The 19,146-nt window shown below is 36.7% G+C and overlaps 2 protein-coding genes across 3 annotated transcripts; both read right to left on the bottom strand.

The window, feature by feature from the left end:
* Positions 1 to 276: 276 nt before the first annotated feature.
* abhd11 (abhydrolase domain containing 11) lies at positions 277 to 9,387 on the bottom strand. Of its 2 annotated transcripts, none has more exons than XM_014977132.2 (6): positions 9,104 to 9,387; positions 7,722 to 7,857; positions 7,243 to 7,416; positions 5,849 to 6,019; positions 3,836 to 4,017; positions 277 to 3,167 (listed from the first exon to the last, which is right to left on the bottom strand). In XM_014977132.2, exons 1-6 carry the CDS (start codon positions 9,217 to 9,219, stop codon positions 3,032 to 3,034), a joined length of 915 nt encoding a protein of 304 aa, XP_014832618.2. In that variant the 5' UTR covers positions 9,220 to 9,387; the 3' UTR covers positions 277 to 3,031. The 2 variants fall into 2 exon arrangements, with proteins under 2 accessions (XP_014832618.2, XP_087868855.1); XM_088012729.1 differs by having other exon boundaries at positions 7,243 to 7,420; positions 9,104 to 9,243.
* Positions 9,388 to 15,429: 6,042 nt separating this feature from the next.
* LOC106910494 (claudin-3-like) lies at positions 15,430 to 16,965 on the bottom strand. Its single transcript, XM_014977144.2, has one exon. The coding sequence runs from the start codon at positions 16,866 to 16,868 to the stop codon at positions 16,224 to 16,226; it is 645 nt and encodes a 214-aa protein (XP_014832630.2). The 5' UTR covers positions 16,869 to 16,965; the 3' UTR covers positions 15,430 to 16,223.
* Positions 16,966 to 19,146: the final 2,181 nt, after the last annotated feature.

The following is a 19,146-nucleotide window of genomic DNA, read 5'->3' as shown; positions in this document are numbered from 1 at the left end:
TGAAAATAATTGGATTCCTAAGTTTCTGACTTTTCTGCCAAACTGAAGAATAACAAAAAAAACTAAATTTTAATCTCCAGATAATTTTGTCAAAACCAATAGTATTTAAAAAGATTCAAGCAGCTTGATAATTAATTTTCTGCTGGAAAACATGTTTTGCACCTTGGATCTGTTGCTAATCGTGCAAAACATTACTGAATACCGCAACATGTAAAGAACCTAAAAGTACAGTTACAACTTGGTATAAATAAATACATTTTTACTGAAAGCTCAACATTTTTACAGGTTTTAGACATTTTATTGTATAATATCTCCAGCAATTTATATATATTTATATATAATCCACTTCTATATGGATGTAGTGAACATTTAAAATTTATATATTTCCATTATTCAGAGTAAGTGCCTCCACTGTGGGAACATGTTGAACAAACAAAGATGTACACAGCACAGAAAGGTAACAGCTGAAAAGGCATGCGCATAGTGTCAGAGAATACAATCCTGACCAAATCATTACAGTCTTCAAACAAACCCATGTTGGCAGACAGTTCTCCTTTTAAATATTTTTTTAAACTACAAAATCTGCATTCAAATGTCCCCCTGACAATCTCTTAAATTGTGCCACAACACAAATCCATCCTGCGGGAGGAGGATTTAATCGTTGAGGTTTATAAAAATAATTTAAGTCAGTATAATTTAATTTAATCTGAGTTTTTTTTTTAGTCTTTTTCTCTATTCAAACATAAAACACTGATTGTAGTAAACATTTAGTGCTTTAAATGTTAATTCACACAGACCTGGCAACCCAGCTGCCAATCTAAAAGTCTACTGAACATCGTTATAGAATCTTATTAAAGTTTTACAGAAGCAAACGACCTCTTGACAAAAGAGGCTCATACAAATAAATGAACACCCTGCTTATTCTCACATGTGGCAGTTTCACTACTGGAACAAACTCGACGCCGAGGAGACTGAAATTAAATCAAAACCACTGCGATTGGGAACCTACATATGTCGCTGCAGCATATATACTTTGTGATATACTCACTTAGCCTTGTGCCTTATTCATAAAGATAACTGGAATACACGGGCAGTAAACAGGGAAAACACTGACCAACTACAGAGACACAACAATGTCACCACGGCTTGTCGCCAGACACAAAGGAAAAATTAAGACCGAGCGTTTCAAGTCGCAGCCTGAGAGAATCAGGAAAGAGTTTGTGTTAATACTGCATTGAAAAAGTTTCAGCTTGAATCCAGTAGATAATAAATATGTTAGCATAAAAATATAACCAGCGCTCTGAGAGGGGTTGTTTTTATAACGAATTAACCGACTAGCATCGAACATTCTTAATAAACCACTATTACGAACCACAAAGTTACAGTACGGACCAGAGTTTGGTCCAAAACCTCCTCAGATAGTTTTTATTTTACCGCAGTGCTGCTTTAACTCACATCCGCAAACACAGAAAACACTTCCCTCACAAAACTGACATAAATACAGCGGCTCTCGCAACTCTGCACATAACCAACTTATTTTGAATTTTAATGCAACTTTTGTTTGACGTAATAATCAAGTCTGCATACGTGAAGCACTTTTTGACTGAATTTCAGCTTTTAGTTTTCTATCAATTACAGTAAAACTGGTGAACCTGAAGTCAAGCTAATTTCTATCCATTGGCCTAAAAAGGTTCCTATATGAAGGTGATGTTCAGAGAAAAATCCACATTATATGAAAAGCATGGCTCTAGGAAGACAGTCTGAAGTAATCAGAAAATTCTGCGATTCAAAAACATTTGATGCAAAGATAAAAGCCGAGCTTATAAGACAGAAATGAAGGACCAGTAGAGGCATCCGACAAGAACTGGGAGTTTTCTACGATTCGCTGGGGAACAGCCTGGGATTCTCTGTTTGTTTGAGTTAAAGATTAAAGTAAAAAAAAAAAAAAGAAAGGTGCATTTTATTAATAACACTTTGGTTTAAAGAAATAAAAACTGAGTTTCAGGGCTATAATTTCATGAGATCGGTTTGGCACAAAGCAACACTACATAGTGAAACATGGCAGTGGCAGCATCATGACATGGGGTTACTTCGCTTCATGTTAAAGAAATTATGAACATCAGGGAGTTTTGGGCTGTGGAGGGACGATGTCGAATATGGTTAAGTCAAGACGAGGGGTTGTGAGTCTTTCTAAAGCAGACTAAAAGCTGAAATTAAATCAAAAAGTGCTTCCATTTGTTTGAATATTTGGACTTTCTCTGTAACAGATTTCCATTTTCCACTAGAAATGAACAGGATTTGTGTCCCCATGATGTTTACAATGATTTATTACACTGCAAAAACAATATTTTACCAAGTATTTTTGGTCTAGTTCCTAGTGCAAATATCATCGTTCACTTCAAAAAGGACAAAACTAATTAAGAAGCAGCTTAGCGAGATATAGGAGCTTGTTTTAAGTCAATTATTTCATAACAATGAAAAATGTTAAGGAATAATTTAACTTATAATGAGATGTTTTTCCTACCATCTGCAAGTTGAAGTAGTACTTTTTCATCAATATTTAAGGAATTTTTAGCTTAAAACAAGGTAACTTAGTTAGTTTTGTCTTATTTCAAGTGTAGAAACGAGACCAGACATACTTGGTAAGATTTTGTGTTTTTGCAGTGCATCCTTTCATGGCTTTCTAAATAAGGTGTGTAAACTTTTGCGATCCACTGTATAAGAACAAAAAGACAGTACAGTGCAAATGACAGTTTCTTTGGATTAGTACATTACCTCCAAAAACAATCCCATGATGTTAAACGGATCTATAAACAAGTCAACTGAAACATATCTACAAGCTGGATAATCTACGACCACTAATAAATTAAAATCCTCTACGCAGAACGACTAATGGCTTTAAAAATAAGAACTGACTGCTGCAAAAGAGAGCGGGTTTGGTCCTGTTATGGCGAATATTAGGATCGTTATCGTCGACTCCGCTCCACGCTCAGAGGCGCTGTAGAGAGTCCGCAGGCGCGGCCGGAGGCGGCTAAGACTGGAGGAAGGAGATGATGGAGCTGATGAAGTCCAGAGGCTTGTCAGCATGAATCCAGTGGCTCGCGTCTGGGATGTACTGGATGTCGGCGTTGGGGAACAGCCTCTGGATCTCTGGGTAATCGTCGGAGCTGCGAACAGCAGCGGAAAGAAAAGCACAAAGATGGTCGTAAATAAGGAGCAATTAATTTGACTAACAACTTTAGTTTCAAAGTTCAAGTGTTACAGTTTGAAAACTACTAAAAGTTTAAATTATTAGTGTAAGTAACCCGAAATTAAACTCCTTATTTGTTTGTATCCCTTTTTTAGTGCTTATTGTTGCTTCTTTGTTTTATTTATATAATCTATGGTTAACTTTATTGGTTTGATGCTTTTATTTTGATAGGACAACTTCTGCTGTATTTAATGAACTGCAGCTTAAAATAATATTAAAATATTTATTTTTGCAAAATAAATATTTACTTACTTAGTAAAATAAAAATGCATATTTTTTATTTTTAAATCAAAACCATGATTTTTTTTTACCTTTAAGTTTCTTCTTAGTTTAAAATCAGATATAAAAGCACAAAAATTATCCTGAATAAATTTGAATTATATCTATAATGTTATTGCATTTAGAAATGAGTTAAAATGACCAAAGTTTGTAAATGCAGAACAGATTTCTCTGCAATGGCTCCAATCAAAAGAAAACTTCTCTAATAACAAACCAGAGCAACATGCTAACAGCAAACTACTAAAGTATAAAATCAAATCTCTATTATCCTCATTGGAAGATAAATGTTTCTGTGATGTTTTCTACCTGATATAAGCAGAACTGGCTCCGCCCAGAAACAGCGTTGGCCCCTCGTAGACGGAGTCCAGTCTGGGGAAACTCATGATTTCCTCCAGGTGAGCTGCGATGGCCTCCAGGTTGACCCTCCAGGAGTAATGTCCGTTCTCCTCCACCAGGTTGGTCAGCAGGAACTGGCGCACAGAGTGCTCCTGTGACGAAGGGAGGAAATTACATTTTGTTATTACAGGGGACAGAGTACAACGCAAAGTTTTAACCAAAGATAAAACTGAGTTTGTCCAGTTTTATCACCCAAATCAGCTTTCCTTCTTTCTTAAACTTGGCTAAATACAGCCAGTGTTTTAAAAGAAAGTGACCCAAATCCTGGTCTAATTACTGAAAATAAATGTATTCAGTCGAGCCCAAAAGAAGCTGAAAACTAGATCTCTTCCTTTCAAGACAGAAAATGTGCAAAATCTACTGCGGCGTACAAGGGTAACTCTAAGGAAAAAAGTGGTACATTTCTGCAAAAAACCTCTGAAGTTTTGAGAGTGATCTCAGACATTTTCTAGAAAAAACAAGGACATTACTTACTGGGAACAAAAAATCTGATTTTTAGATTAGTATCAGAAATTTTCTACAAAAAAAAAATAGTAGGAAATTTCTGAATTTCAAATGTCAAAATGTTTGAATTTTTTATTTTTTGAAAATTTCCAAGTTTTCTAAAATAATTCTGAGCTTAATCACAAAACTTCTGAGTTTTTGGCAGAAATTTACTAATTTTCTATGACTACAATGACCCTGATATATGGAGAAAAGTACATAAAAAGTGCAAAATTTCTGCCAAAAAAATAACATTTTGAGAGTAATATCAGGAATTTTCAAGAAAAAACAGGGAAAATAAAAATCAGTTTAAATGAGTAATACAATTCCTCATAAATATTGATGTACTGTAGTCTCTCCCACAAGTTATACATTCTTTAAATATCTTGTATGCACTAAATGAAAATTAATATATATTGACTGCACTGCATAAAATAATAAGTAATTTAAAGAACGGCGACAGTGTGGTTGTCGCTTCACTACACGTCTAAATAAAGGAGATTTTTCTCAATAAAATACTCAAGTTCATCAAACTAACAAAACCAAAACAAGGTTTTAAAAAAAGCAACTGGACTTCAGTTCTTGTAATTAAGTTGTTCTGTTTTTAAACCTTTTTGTTTTTCCCTCATCGGTGTGAAACTTACCTGCGACTCGTTTAACCTGCCTGACTCTCCCTCTCTCTCTGCTTCCAGCTCTGTTCTCTGTTCGTTTGCCTAACAACAGCATGACGAAACAACTTCATAAAAACTTCAGCCACTTAGAATACGGTGTTAACTTCCCTTTCAAAATACAAAATTCTTCTTACATACTTGCCCTTTTCCTGCACTGAAAAATGATCAGATGTTATTTATTTATGCTGCATTTGCTGTCATGACTGGCTAATAAAAAACACAAACACACTGCATGTTACCGGCACAGCAGGAGAGAAGAAGCATGTATTACTTGAACTGAAGTTATTACAGCTAACAGTATTAAATTAACAGTATTAGGTTCAAAGGGGAGTATTAAGTAAAATCAAATGTTAAAATGTTGGGTAACACTTTATTTGTAGGGGTGTGAATGAGACTGGCAGGTAAATAAATATATTTTAATGCAAAGTTTCATTAACATTTCCATTAAAATTCAATTAAAAGTGTTATTTCCCAGATGACACTTCATAAACTGTCATGAAGAGCCCGTCATGTCAGCATCATGTCGGTTTTATGCACACAACTTCAAATAAAGTGTTACCAAATGTGTAAACCTCAAAAATTTAACAAAATAAACTAACTAATACAGTCATATTAAATAAATTAGAATATAACAAAGTGTAAGCAGGTATTAAACACTCTTATGGATGAAACAATAAGTCGGGAGAAGGAACAAATCTACACTTTTTCCAGGATTTTGGCCTGTGGGATGAATGGTGCTGGAGTGAAATAAAGACGCGGCGTTTCGAACCTTCACTAAGCTCCGCAGCTGATCCTCAGCCATCCGCCTGGCGGTGGAGCGAGGGATGTCAGTGGAGATCTTCATCTCCTGCATGGCCTGGATGTAGTAGCGGAAGTTGGTGCGCGTCGTGGTCTGGGCCGGGCTGATGTCCACCACCACCAGCCGCTCCACCAAACTGGGCTGCAAACAACAACAAAGAGACGCTGAGACTGGCAGCTGCGGACAAGCCTGCCGCAATTAAAATAAACGTGATCATTTCCGTTCTGATGATTAATATTCTTTTAGACATTATAATCCATTTTATTTGTGGTTTAGGTTGTGACTTTAATTTGTTGTCGTGTTTTATCCTAACGTGAATTGTTAGTTACAAAATTCTAATTCATTGGTTTTTCAAAAGGCAAATTATTGGTTAACTTAACAAATAATTTGTTAACTTGAATTATTTTCAAGTTAACATCGATATAATACCTTAAAACAGTCTCAAAACAACAATATTATCGTTTATTGCAAAAATTACTGGGACTAAATTTGTTGTTTTTACAGGCCTGGCTGTGAGGAAAAACAGGAATCTCAGCTTTGAAGGACCTGATTAGAAGTTTAAAATACCAACATTTAACTTTAAGGACGTTAGGACTAATTAGCATAGAGGATAAATAAGTTAATAAGCAAGTCTATGTGGCCCAGAGGGACATGTAGACAGAACATTGAAAATAACCACAGTATGCTTAAATAATATTTTATCAATTAAATTAAAGTAGTTTTCAATGGAAGAGAATTTGGGCCACAGGAAAAAATTATCTGAATTTCTTCTCAGAATATTATTCTGACTTTAGTCTTTTAAGATAAAAAGTCAGAATTCTGAGAAAAACTCAGTCAAAATCCTCAGAATTCTGACCTTTGACCCCACAAGACTAAAGTCAGAATTCTTGTATTTTTCCGTGGCCATAATCTTTTTCTGTTGTTTTCTCATGTATTCTGCCACATTACATCAATGTTTGGTTTTATATAACTTTAAGAAGGACTCATCGAGTGCAGAGGCAGATATTTATTCATATTTTAGAGGTTTACTAAAAAGTTTTAAGGACGTTCATAATCTCGATATGGCCCAAATTAAAAATGAGTTTGACATTCCTGCCTTATGAGTTCATTTATAAGCTAAAACTGTTCACTGTTAGCAAATGTGATTCTGATAAGAGAGACGTAATGAATCCAAAAGAAACAAGATACCAGATAATTCAAGTGTTGTAACCCAAATTAAATATTAAATTTCATTTAGGTGTGAACTTTGCTGTGTCATTATCTCATGTTAAAAATGAGCCAGTGCCTGAATCCTCTCTGACCTAAAAGGTCGGTGTAGATGGCAGCGTCGCCTCGTCACACGCTGACATTTAGGGATCGCCCACCTGTGTCAGAGCGGTTGTCATGGCGGTCTTCCCGCCCATGCTGTGGCCGATCAGGACGCACTTCTCGATGTGCAGCTGGCTGAGGAGATGTTTCAAATCAGCGGCCATCGCTTCATAGGTCAGCTCTGGAGTGTGAGGGCTGTTACCGTGGTTACGGGCATCTACAGTCAACACCTGACTGGACAAAGGACAGGTAAGACACTTGGAATGGGGGAAAAGGAGGCAACAGAGCGAATTTTCTCAGCCCGGGAAGCCCTGACGTCACCAACAAAAGAGGTGTTGTGACAAACGTATTCAAGTTGAGCCAAGCAGGTGTCATTTATCAGCCGAGAGGCGGCATCAAATGACTGCTGCCAGCACATGTCCAATTTCTCTAAAAAGAGCTATTGACGAGCGGCTGCGGACAAAAGCGAGCGCACAATGACGAACCGTTCCAGACGTAACAACAGACGGGTGTGAAGTCTTCATCAATGCGTTACCTTTCGGCCTGTGCGCTGCACCAAGGACTTGGCGATGGAGTGGAAGTTGGATTTACTGCCGAAGAGGCCGTGGAGAAACACCAGGGGAGTGCTCTCTCCTTTACCATCAAACACGTCATAAGTCAAGTTGACAGGACTGAGCGGGAGAAAAACACATTCAAGTTGAGGAGGGTTGATAAATGTTCAGTAGTCACAGATTCTGATGACAAAAACAATCAGAGTATCTTTGTTTTCTAGCCTGATGAGGAGAATGTACCAATTAAACAGAGCGCCACAAGATGTTATGCAATACTATTTTCCAATCCATAGATAATCTTTGAGTAAATTACTTTGCTTCCATCTGCTGGTGCAGCACAGATATTCACATCAATAGCCTTTATTGCTAAATTTACTGTTGTGACGATCAAATACATGAGAGTAGCAAATGTATTTTAAAAGTTAAGTAAGTTATTACTACCTCAGCCTAATTTTCTTTTTAAAATATAGATAGAACTCATGTTTTTGTCATACATTCAGTAATAATCTATCTATCTATCTATCTATCTATCTATCTATCTATCTATCTATCTATCTATCTATCTATCTATCTATCTATGTGACACCGTATTAGTTTTACTCAGTGTTACTCAGAATCTCCCAGCATGTCTAACAGGAACCCTGCTGTTACTTAAAATAAATATCTGCAAGAATGCAACTTAAAAAAAAAAGTCAGTGCTGATATTTTTTTAGTTCGAGCCAATGTTTAAAAAGGAACTATTCATATGTAATATTTAACCTTAGGAATTAGCTTGGTCACATATTTTCTTTCTACAACTAAGAGATACGTGTAATATGAAAATCACACAGATCATCCACAGGCCAAAACATGCAGATATAGCATATATCCATATAATCTTAAAATGTATTCAAAATCTTTTAGACAAACGAATAAAATATAGATTAGGATTTGTAACCGATTCCTAAGGCACAAATTCTAAGAATATGGAGGATAAAAATATAATCTTTATTTTAAAAAAGTATTTGAAATCCTGCAATGTAGCTGAGATGCTAGCTTGGTGTTCATGTATATTAGCATTTAGATTTCAGGACACATTTTCAGAAATTCAGATTTAATTTAGTTTTACCACTAGCTTTAGATTTGAAGCTGCTATATAAAGAAACGACTCTGGATAAATTTGCTAAAATGCATGAATGATATTTAAATCTGTTAATGCTTTAAAGACATTACAAGGTGACAGACGGTAGCGGTTAAATAATGGAGTGGTTTAAATCAACATCAACACCAACATTGCGCCATAATTTCCACTCAGAACCACGGCGGTACCAGTACCCAGCCCGGGCTGGTGGAGGACACCTGTTAGCCGGGAAGCTAGCGGGGATACCTGGATGAGCTGGCTGTCCGGACCGGGGGAGCCGCATCCACCTGTCCGGCGAACAAACGGCAAGACGGCCGGATGCTCGGCAGTCCTCTGTGAACCAGGCGACACAAAGCAATCATGGCAGCATAGGTTCGGTTACTGAACGGTCCACAAACAACATGTGCCTTTGAAAGCGGCCGCAGTGACAGCACAGAGCCGGGGAAAGAGCATTCAGAGCGGCCCCGGAGGTCGACACCAGCGAGAACCCCCCCCCAGTCCGTCAACAGCTGACGGTGCGTGATGACGTAAGAGGAGGGGGACATTTTACCCTGGGTACAGTCTGTCAGGCACGGAGTCTGTTCCATTGATACCCATCGATGGTTCCTTCAGTTCAAATTCGGTTCGATTAAATTTAGAAATACTTTATTGACCAACTAAGGCAGATTAAATGTTGTTGTAAGTCATATTATTCTGTCAAGCTTCTTTAAAGTATTGTTGTAGAGGCTGATAGCTATCAACAGGCAGGAACTCCCGTAGCAGTCTGTATCCAGTTTGAAGAAGCTTCCTACTGAGGACAGTGTTTTACGATGAAAGTCTCATGAAGAGAGAGTTCTGGGTAGTTGATTTTATGTAAAAATCAGTCTGTTGTCCAGATGAAGACGGAGATATTTATATACTGCAAAAAAAAAAAATCTTATCAAGTATTTTTGTTCTTTTTAGTGCAAATATATTAGTACAATTGAAAGAAGGCAAAACTAACTTAGTTAAGTGGGTATCAGTGGCGCAAAAAGTGGGTATGCAGCGCATGCAACGCATAGGGCCGCTGCACCAGAGGGGGCGCCGTCTGGAGGGGGCGGCGCTCCGATGAAGTCTTCGCATACGCTTCAGCGCGCCCTTTACGCTCCTTCACCTCGCACACATAACGGGGTAAATATAGTGAGTTTTACCTTTCACGTGTCTTCGTCTCAGGGGGGTGGGAGTAGAGCGAGCGTATGTTTTCTACGCTCCTTCACCCTGATGTACCCGTACCTTCCTTCGGGTGGGGGGTGGGAAGGTGCGCCGATTTATGTTTTCGCATCCACCTGAATAATATGTAGTTCCGACCCTACTTACAAGTAACTTTTATGCTGTGCCTGTGTGTTTCTCCAAAACCAGAAATGTACCTCCAAGTCCCAAGTACCTGGATGTGTATTGTGATCTATGGAAAACCTATTTACAAACTGGTTTAATCAGCAGCTTGGATTCTCATCTTTGCTTTTGTCATTAGCTCAGTAATTGTTAATTATAATCAGATTTGATATAGCAATCATATTTTATGTATATTAAATTTATAAGTTATCTTTCCATTAATATTTCTTATATATAAATAAATGTGAAATTAAATAAAGTGCTATATATAATGAAATATATGCTGGGAAAGGTGGGGATTCATACTTTTGAAACTGAAAATGTCGATGAATCGTAGTTTGACTTGAATTTTTAATCTTAAGTTGAATTTATGTCATATTAAGAAGTCTTCAATTTCCAAAATATTTAAAAACTGCCTGGTTTTTCTGACATTAGTTTACCATGGAGCTCGTTGGCGTATTTAAACCACTAGGTGTCACTATAGTTTTATATTAATCTGCTGCACCAGAGCCAGCGCCTCACTGCAAGAAGACAAAGATTAAAATGCCATTTTCACATATTTTTCTGTAGATTCAGATTAATTTAATTCATCTGTGAAGCTGTGAAGCGTGTTTGTTTATTCTGCACGCCTGGTTGTCACATTAAGACCATAAAAAACAAAATGATCAGTCTAAAATGACTCTGAGAGGGTGCTGCTGCGACTAAACATTTGTTGCTATGGGAGACGTGTCTTCAGGGATGAAACATGCTGTAAATCGTCACCATGGTGATGATATGGGCCCGAACAAGGTGTCAAATCTCACTGAGTGACGAAAAAGGAAGGGCAACATCCTGCTTATCGCTCAAATGTTTACTATTAAAAAGAGTTTCAAGACAAAATAAATAAAGAGCACCTGTTTGATCAGTAGTAAATATAAACATTTTCCTGTATCTGAGTTATCTTAGCAATCTGAATTAGTGATGCATGAATGTTACTACATTCATGCAGCACACACGACAGTGTTGTGGTACTGTTCAGGTGTATTTTTGAAGTGGACATGTTAAGTGCAATTTGAAATAAGTGTAAAATATGATAAAAAATAAATTTTTGTGTTTATTTGATTCATATTCAAGACACTTTGATAAGAATGACTATATATGTAATATAGGAGGCTACAGAGTATCTTTGTTTGTATTTTTGGTTGGTGGTGTGCCTCATGATTTTTTCAATTAAAACAATGTACCTTGGCTCAAAATAGGTTGAAAAACACAATTAATTCATAAAGTACAGTGCAAAACTCCATAAGAATATCTAACATTATCAAGACCAGGAGGAACATAGATGAAAGCTCTGCCCTAAAAACAAAGGTTATCAATAATCTATTAGAAAGGAAGCAACAAAAGATGGCTATCAAATACAGAGTGCCTGGAAAATAATTCATAAACTGTGAAGCTTTCTACATTTGAAACAACATGTATGTGAAGTACAAGAGGGAAATACTTAATACATCTAAAATAGGCTATCAAACTCACTTTCATTTGGGGCCTTCTCAAAAACCTGAAGGTTCTTAAAGGGCCGGTTGTGCCAGAATATATTCATAAAACCCATTAAACTGTTAATGTATCAATAAATAGCTGTTCCTCCAGGATTTTGCAATTTTTTGTATGTTTTTTGCAATCAAAATTGCACATTTTGTGGTGCCAGTTTAAAAATGTTATGGCATTTGGACTAATGTCTGATGTTAAATGTGACATTTTATTACTTGCCATATCAATTATGGGCTATAACTTGACATCAAGTAAAGTTGTGGCAGCAGTTACTTAAAATCAATGTTGTTTTTTTTTACAATTTTGAGAAAACTTGCAGTAAAATCAGAACAAATATGAGGATTTGTTGATTTTGTGGGAATTTAGCAGATTTTTGAAAAACTGGAGGATTTACTGATATAATCTGGAGTCTAGAAGGCCTCATAAAAAGCTACAGCGGGCCAGTTTCGGCCCCCAGGCCTTGAGTTTGACACTTGTGAACCAAAATATAAAGAGGAGAGAATCCAGAAGGCCAGGACTAAATAAGTCCAAAGTATGTATTAAAACTTCAAAATGTGTGTTTGCTCTTCATCCGATCTGAGGGATCTGAACTATTTTGAAACATTTATATTATATTTATATAATGTACATTCCAAATTGTAGCTTCAATAGGTGGATCTACAAAGTATCAATGTAACTTTTCAAAACAATTAAAACCACAAATCATTTTTCCTTTGCACTACTTTGTCATTTTCAAGCATCTTCTGCTGAATTTCCATCACTTTGTCATAACAGCATGCTTAAAGTGCACCATAATTACACCTGCTGCTGATAGTTTATCACAACATTTCTGTCCACCAGCACAGTTTCGCTCCGTCTGTATCAGGAAAACGTTGGACTTCAGCCAATAATCTTGTTTCTGTCGCCTGCCAAGATCACCTGTTTCTCTACTTCTCTTTCCATCTTTGTTCGATGGAAAGAGAAGTAGACATGCAAATGTGACATTTAAGTAAATTTTTTTGTATTGTCATGCTGCTCTTCCTCTTTATTTATCTCCAGATGAAGATCATACTGACAGGAAAAAACAAGTTGCATAAGGAAGTACACAGCAATGAGAAAATATAAAATGGATTTAGATTAATGTGTGTTAAAAAGAAAATGATCATTGCAACTTATTCACAGTTTGGTCAAATTCCACTCTGTGACCCGCCTCAGTCAGATTACAGCAGTATCGTATGTATTATTTGTCTGCATTATGTGTGTGTCTGCATGTTTCCTGTAGATAAAGTTGTAAAAGGTTGTGATATAGACGACAGGAGATACTAACATGGACCAGAGGTATCTCCTGACTGTCAGCAGTTTTATCTGAACCTAATTTACTCTGTGATGTAGGAAAGAAAAATAAATCATGTATTCGTTTTCTACACCAGCTTATCATAGATTGGTCAAGTCAGAAAGGAAAAAAAGTGTTTAAATTGTGAAGATAAATATCAACGAGGACATATCTCAAATATTATTCCTCACTGCTGCTTTTAAATATTTTTATTCTGCTTTAAGTCATGTTTTTTCTGTGAGGAAGTACAGAGACGGGGATTCAAACTCGGGATCTGCTTGCTGCAGCGTGCTGCCAACTGTGTCACCTAATAAACATAGCCTTTTGATTTTCTTTACTTCTCCTCTGCTACTTCTCCTCTGCTGGCCTAATTTCTAATGTGGATCATGTCACTTAAACACAAAAACCCTCTAATTTCCATGAAGAAAGTGATCAACCTAAAGAGAAAAAGGAAGCCGGGTGATTTTTAATTATTTTTTTTAAAGGAGAACCATAGCTAAAAAGAAAAAAACGTCTGTGAAAAAAGGTCAGAAATATCTGCAATGACTAAAAATGATTCACCGTTATTTTCTGTTTTTCTCATGTTCCAAAAGTTTCAACAAACCTGGAAGTTGATCTCACTCTCTGCTAGAGATGTCTTTATTTGTAAAATTGTATGATTGTAAAATATTTTTTTATCACTTTACATTTTGAACTAAAGTATTCAGACTCTTTTGCAAAAGTTTGAATACTTACAAAATAATTTAAACTCATGTATTGGGATCTTGTGTGATTTATTAAACACAAAGTGGTTTATAATTGCATAGGGGAAGAAAAATGGTACATAACATTTTATAAATGAAAATCTGAAACATGTAGAGTGCATTCGCTTTCATTGGTATGGATCCATCGTTCACTGAAATTTCAGCCACAACTTTTCAATAGTACAGCTTTGGAAAAAATGAAGACATCACTTAAAATGATTTTACTTTTTACATGTTTCAGTAAAATGAACATTGTTCTTTTATTCTGACAATGTGTCTGTGAAATTTCAAGCAAAAATTTAGTATTTATTTGCAGAAAATGAGAAATTGTCAAAATAAGAAAGATGCAGTTTCAGACCTCAAACAATGCAAAGAAAAGAAGTTCATATTCATTTAGAAACAACAACACTAATGTTTTAACTCAGGAAGAGTTCAGATATCTGGAAGAATAACCAGGAGGTTTTCAGTGGGGTTCAGTGCAGTGGGCTCTTCATTTTTTCCAGAGCTGGATGTATTTACCGGCTTTAAGCAGCTAGAGTTTCCCCCTGTTGTCTTTCCAAAAAAATAAAATAAAATAAAAAATCAAGCTCAGATTGGAAAGATTTTCTGTGAATATCAGTTTTCAAACTGTAAGTCTGGAAACACACAAGTATACTTTGATTTGAACCATTACATTGTAATTATTTGTGATCTCCATGTTTTTGCTGGGTTTATTTAGTTTCTTCTCACCAACTCTGACCAGCTTTCCTTTCCCCACAGCAGGATGACGGTGTGTTCAGGGTGCTGCGTACTTTTAGCTTGTGGCCTCACTGTGTTTTGTATGTTGACCATACAGAAACATCTCATGTCTTTCTTTCACAAGCACTTTCTTTCTAATACTCCACAATGAAAGCCAGATTCTTGGAGAGCATGACCAAAAGCTGTCACGTTAAAATATGTTCAAACCAGAACTGTCTTCACTTTGTCCAGAGTCACAGTGAACAACAATGGGTTCTGAATTCATGCTAAATAGTTCGGTTTTGGTCTCATCCGTCCAGAGAATGTTCTTCCTGAATTGTTGGTTACGAGCTTTAAACATTATTTTGCCCACCTCAGCTGTAGATATCTGCAGCTCCACCAGTTATTATGAGTCTCTTGGCAGCTTTTATGATTATTCCTCTTTTCTGGATCACCATGTTTTTGTGAAAACATAATTCAAACCTTATAAAAAGAAAGCTTAAATAAAAGAAATGTGGTGCATAATTCAACCAAAACTTCTACATTGTTACCTAAACTGGAGTTTTACTCTTCAACTTTGAATTAGCTTATTTGAACTGTAGCCTTCAACTTTCTAACTTTTTACACACCGCTATAAAGATAAATTAAAACTTCAGTCCTCAACTGTATTTTGTAGCACAATCTAATAATATCTGTAAACTTTTGAACTGTGTTTTCCTGTCATAAAACTTCATTTTGGAGGCATTAATATACATTTCAGCTGCCTTTCATCACCTTCTTGTTTTATTTTGCTGTTCCAACATGTTGGTTATTACAAACATGATGCACAATAAAGGTAGCCACAACCTCTATTCTGAGCTGTTTTCAAAATCCACAAGACGAGTTTTCTGTAGGTTTCCTGCTCTCTAAAAATGGTCACACACTTTCTTTTAAGCAAAAAAAGACTTTTATTGAAATGTTCAATAAGGTTATAAATGTTAATTTATTTCTTTATTCAGGTGCCACAACAGTAACTGAGCCAACATTTGTAAATTAGTCAATATTGTATAAAACAAGGAAACATGAAGATACAAGAAAAAAAGTTCACTGAATATTTGTTTGACCAGAGTAAATAAGACTAAATTCAAAATACACATCAAGTTGTAATGTAACCCCATAGTGAATGCTCAATAACACAAAAAACACAAAAAATAGAAAATATTTTTTTTAACACAGTGAAACTAAAAACACAGTGATAAAATGAATATCAGTGATCCATCTTTAGTTTCAGTCTCAGCTGAAACCCTCTTAAGCAAATATTACATGCAAAAAGCACACAGACGCGCACAAGAAGCAATCACGCAAACAAATCCATGTAAAACGAGAGCCGGCACTTCCTTGTCATTGTCGTTGACATGACACACAATGTTTTAACAGCAAGTTTCAGTGTAACACGAAACCGCGCCGCCGGTAAACTCCTACACAAGCAGGGAGCAGGTGTGAGTGTTTTACAGCAACAGAGAGAGCAGGAAAACAGGCTCCTATTCTAATCAATTATAACAAACCAAGAGGATGTAAATGAACATTTTGACCAAAATGACGGGAAAAAAATCAATATTTGCACAAAATCTTCATGTCGGAGTCTTAAGAGGGGCTCACCCTGTGATTTTTAGACAGCAAAACACATCCACACAACACAGAACTACAACTAACAGTTTTGCAGACATGTCAGGGCAGTTCAGACGTAGTCTTTTTTGTCGTACCCTCCAGCACTGGCGCTGCGTGGGGCGGAGTACGCCATCCGATTTGCCTTGTACTTGTCTTTGGGCGGACAGCGGCTGCACAGCATGGCCCCTCCAATCAGGCAAAGGGCGGCTGAAGCCCAACCAATGTAGAGCGAAGCCCCAATCTCTCTTTTCTGAGTGTCGATCAACATGGGGTTATAGAAGTCCTGGATGGTTACGTGGGCAGACCAAGACACCGGGACCAGCACCAAAATGGCGGCAAGAACAAAGAAAATCCCAGAGATGATCATCACTTTGGCCTTTCCTGCCTCGTCTTCGATGCAGTTGGTGCACTTGGCTCCGACGATGGAGATCAAGACCCCCAGCACTCCGAGAATAATGGCGATGATCGTCAATGCCCTGGAGGCTTGGAGTTCCTGAGGCAAGGCTAGCATGGAGTCATACATCTTGCACTGCATCTGACCTGTACTCTGGAAGACGCAGTTCATCCACAAGCCCTCCCAGATGACCTGAGCAGTGATGACGTTGGCGCCGATGAAAGCTGTCACTTTCCACATTGGGAGGGCACAGGTCACTATCGCAAGAATGAGCCCAAGGAATCCAAGGGCAATGCCCACAATCTCCAAACCCATCGACATGTTTGCAGAATCTTCACAGAGTTTCTCAAGGAACAAAGACTGTTTGTTATTCAGCTGGAGCGGAGCACCTGTGATGTAGCTGAAGGATGCTGCCACAGAAACCGGATCCTTTATACCTCATGAGAGTAAAGAGGAGTGGCAATGATGTCAACAGGAGGCTGTCTTCACATACAGAAAAAACAACAACCTCCACCTGATAATGGTGAGCATAGAGGAGAGGAAGGATGGAGGCAGGGTGTGACTTAGTGATGTGGTTATGGGATGGGCGCTGGCTTCCAAGAACAATCCACTCTTTATTACCTACTACACCTTTATTCTCCAAAGAACTGCGTATATATTCTTATGGATGATTAAACCGAAATCTGTACAGAGGGGAAAATCAGTAGGTCAAAAAAAAGCATTAAGTTTTGTTTTACATGCAGACATTCAACCGAAAAGAAAGGCTATGCTACGTAAAACAAAAAAAAAAACATTCTGTTTAATAAAATATTTCAAGTGATCATAACTTAAATTCTTATTGACTTGTTCATCTTAAATATCTTGGCACCGGTTTCTATATTTTCTGCCAAAGATTGAGTAAAGACACAAATAGAAAACAGAAACTGTTTCAATTAAGGAGTTTTCTTTTTTATAACATGTCATTAAGTTATTGCAACATAAGATTTATTACTAAAATTACACAAGTTAATGTCACTCAGTTAATTTAATGAAAACAAACATATTGAGGCAACGAATTTAGATTATTTATCTTATTAAAGAGAACTAATTAGATTTATACAGCAGTTTTGTTTGCTATTATGTCATTACGATTTATTCAAAGTGATCAAGTTAACTGAGTTGTGTAAGCTTAAAGACACTAACATTTTTAAGTTTAGATTTTTTTGAGACGAGTTAGCATTTAAAAAAAAAAAAGTAAACTCCACTTATGTTTTACAGTGCATATCCTTTGTGACAAATTAAAAGAGAAAAATATTTCTGTCATGATGGTGCAAACACACAGTTTCTTCCAACCGGTAGCATCAGCAGCAAGATGTGATCCCAAAGCTCTGCTTCAAACTGGAATAACTGCACCAAGAACAAATAAGAGCCAAAGGAAAACAGTTCCTTAAAGACACCTTTAGCATACAGAGAATATAATCTTCTCAGTATTGGTTAAACTCTAACCAAACATCTGACAGAGAAAGAAAAAAAACACTGTGCAAACATGACTTTTGACTAGATCTTGAAAACTCTCCATACATATACATATATACATATATACATATACATATACGTATGGAGAGGCTGGTGCGCTTCACACATTAAATTACATTATTGTCAGAAATATTGTATCGGTGTTTCAAGGTGTCAGCCAGTTAGGAAAAAACCTACGAAATTAATTACTTAAGGAAAATAAATGTTTTGACAATTAAAATACACTAAACAGTCTCAAGACCCTTTCTCTAAGTGCAGAACCAAAATAAGATCCCAAAGACAAATGGGCCCAACAGATAGAGTGTTTGTAGTTTCATCATGATTATGTTTATATAAAAATATTATTAAAATGCAAGGGCATAAGCCTTTTGGCTAATGTTAGCGCCAGTGTTGAATAATAAATAAAACTGGTTTTACACCAGTTTAACATTTCTCCTTACATTTAATTATTGATAGTTTATCAACTAATAGAGAGTAAAACTGATGCTAGTGCTATCTATATACTTTTAACCTTTTGTAATAAACATGTAGCGCTTTTTAGGCTATTCAAAGGTGCTTAAAACTTCCTTATGGTAATTCTGGAACAGAGTAATCCCGCGTTTGACATTTGTTATAATGTTCCGTCCCCAACTAGTTTGACTAGTTTCTGCTGAAAGAGTTTCCCTGAAAGCTCCCAGATGTTTGTTCTGTGTTGCTGAGAACCAGAAAAAGTATTGAAGTGATGGCGTCCTACTGAGCCCGAAGTCAAATCATTTGACTATTCAAATCCAAAAATAGTTGGTATCTGTAGTTCGGACAGAAAGCAGCAGACACCAAAATGCGATTACATCACCTTGTTGATTTTCACACACGCTTCCGGCGTTAATATCAGCCCAATAAATGGAAGTTATTAGCGGTTATCAGTCCACAGAAAGGCTGAGCATTCTGGTAGGTTAATATGTACTTATCTGCTATTCGTATCGCTGGTGACATACTGCGATAAAGCTAGCTGTCTCTTCGGAAATTACGGTAAAGCCCCCAGCGGTACAAGGCAATATGGCGCCCTCCTTTACAAGCTCCTTTCAAAATAAAAGCAGCTAACTTC

This window comes from Poecilia mexicana, unplaced genomic scaffold, assembly GCF_051168715.1.
Source record: "Poecilia mexicana isolate PSO_F unplaced genomic scaffold, ASM5116871v1 scaffold_14, whole genome shotgun sequence".
Taxonomy (NCBI): Eukaryota; Metazoa; Chordata; class Actinopteri; order Cyprinodontiformes; family Poeciliidae; genus Poecilia; species Poecilia mexicana.
Note: the sequence above shows the minus strand (reverse complement) of the source record. Positions and strands in the feature narration are given on the sequence as shown.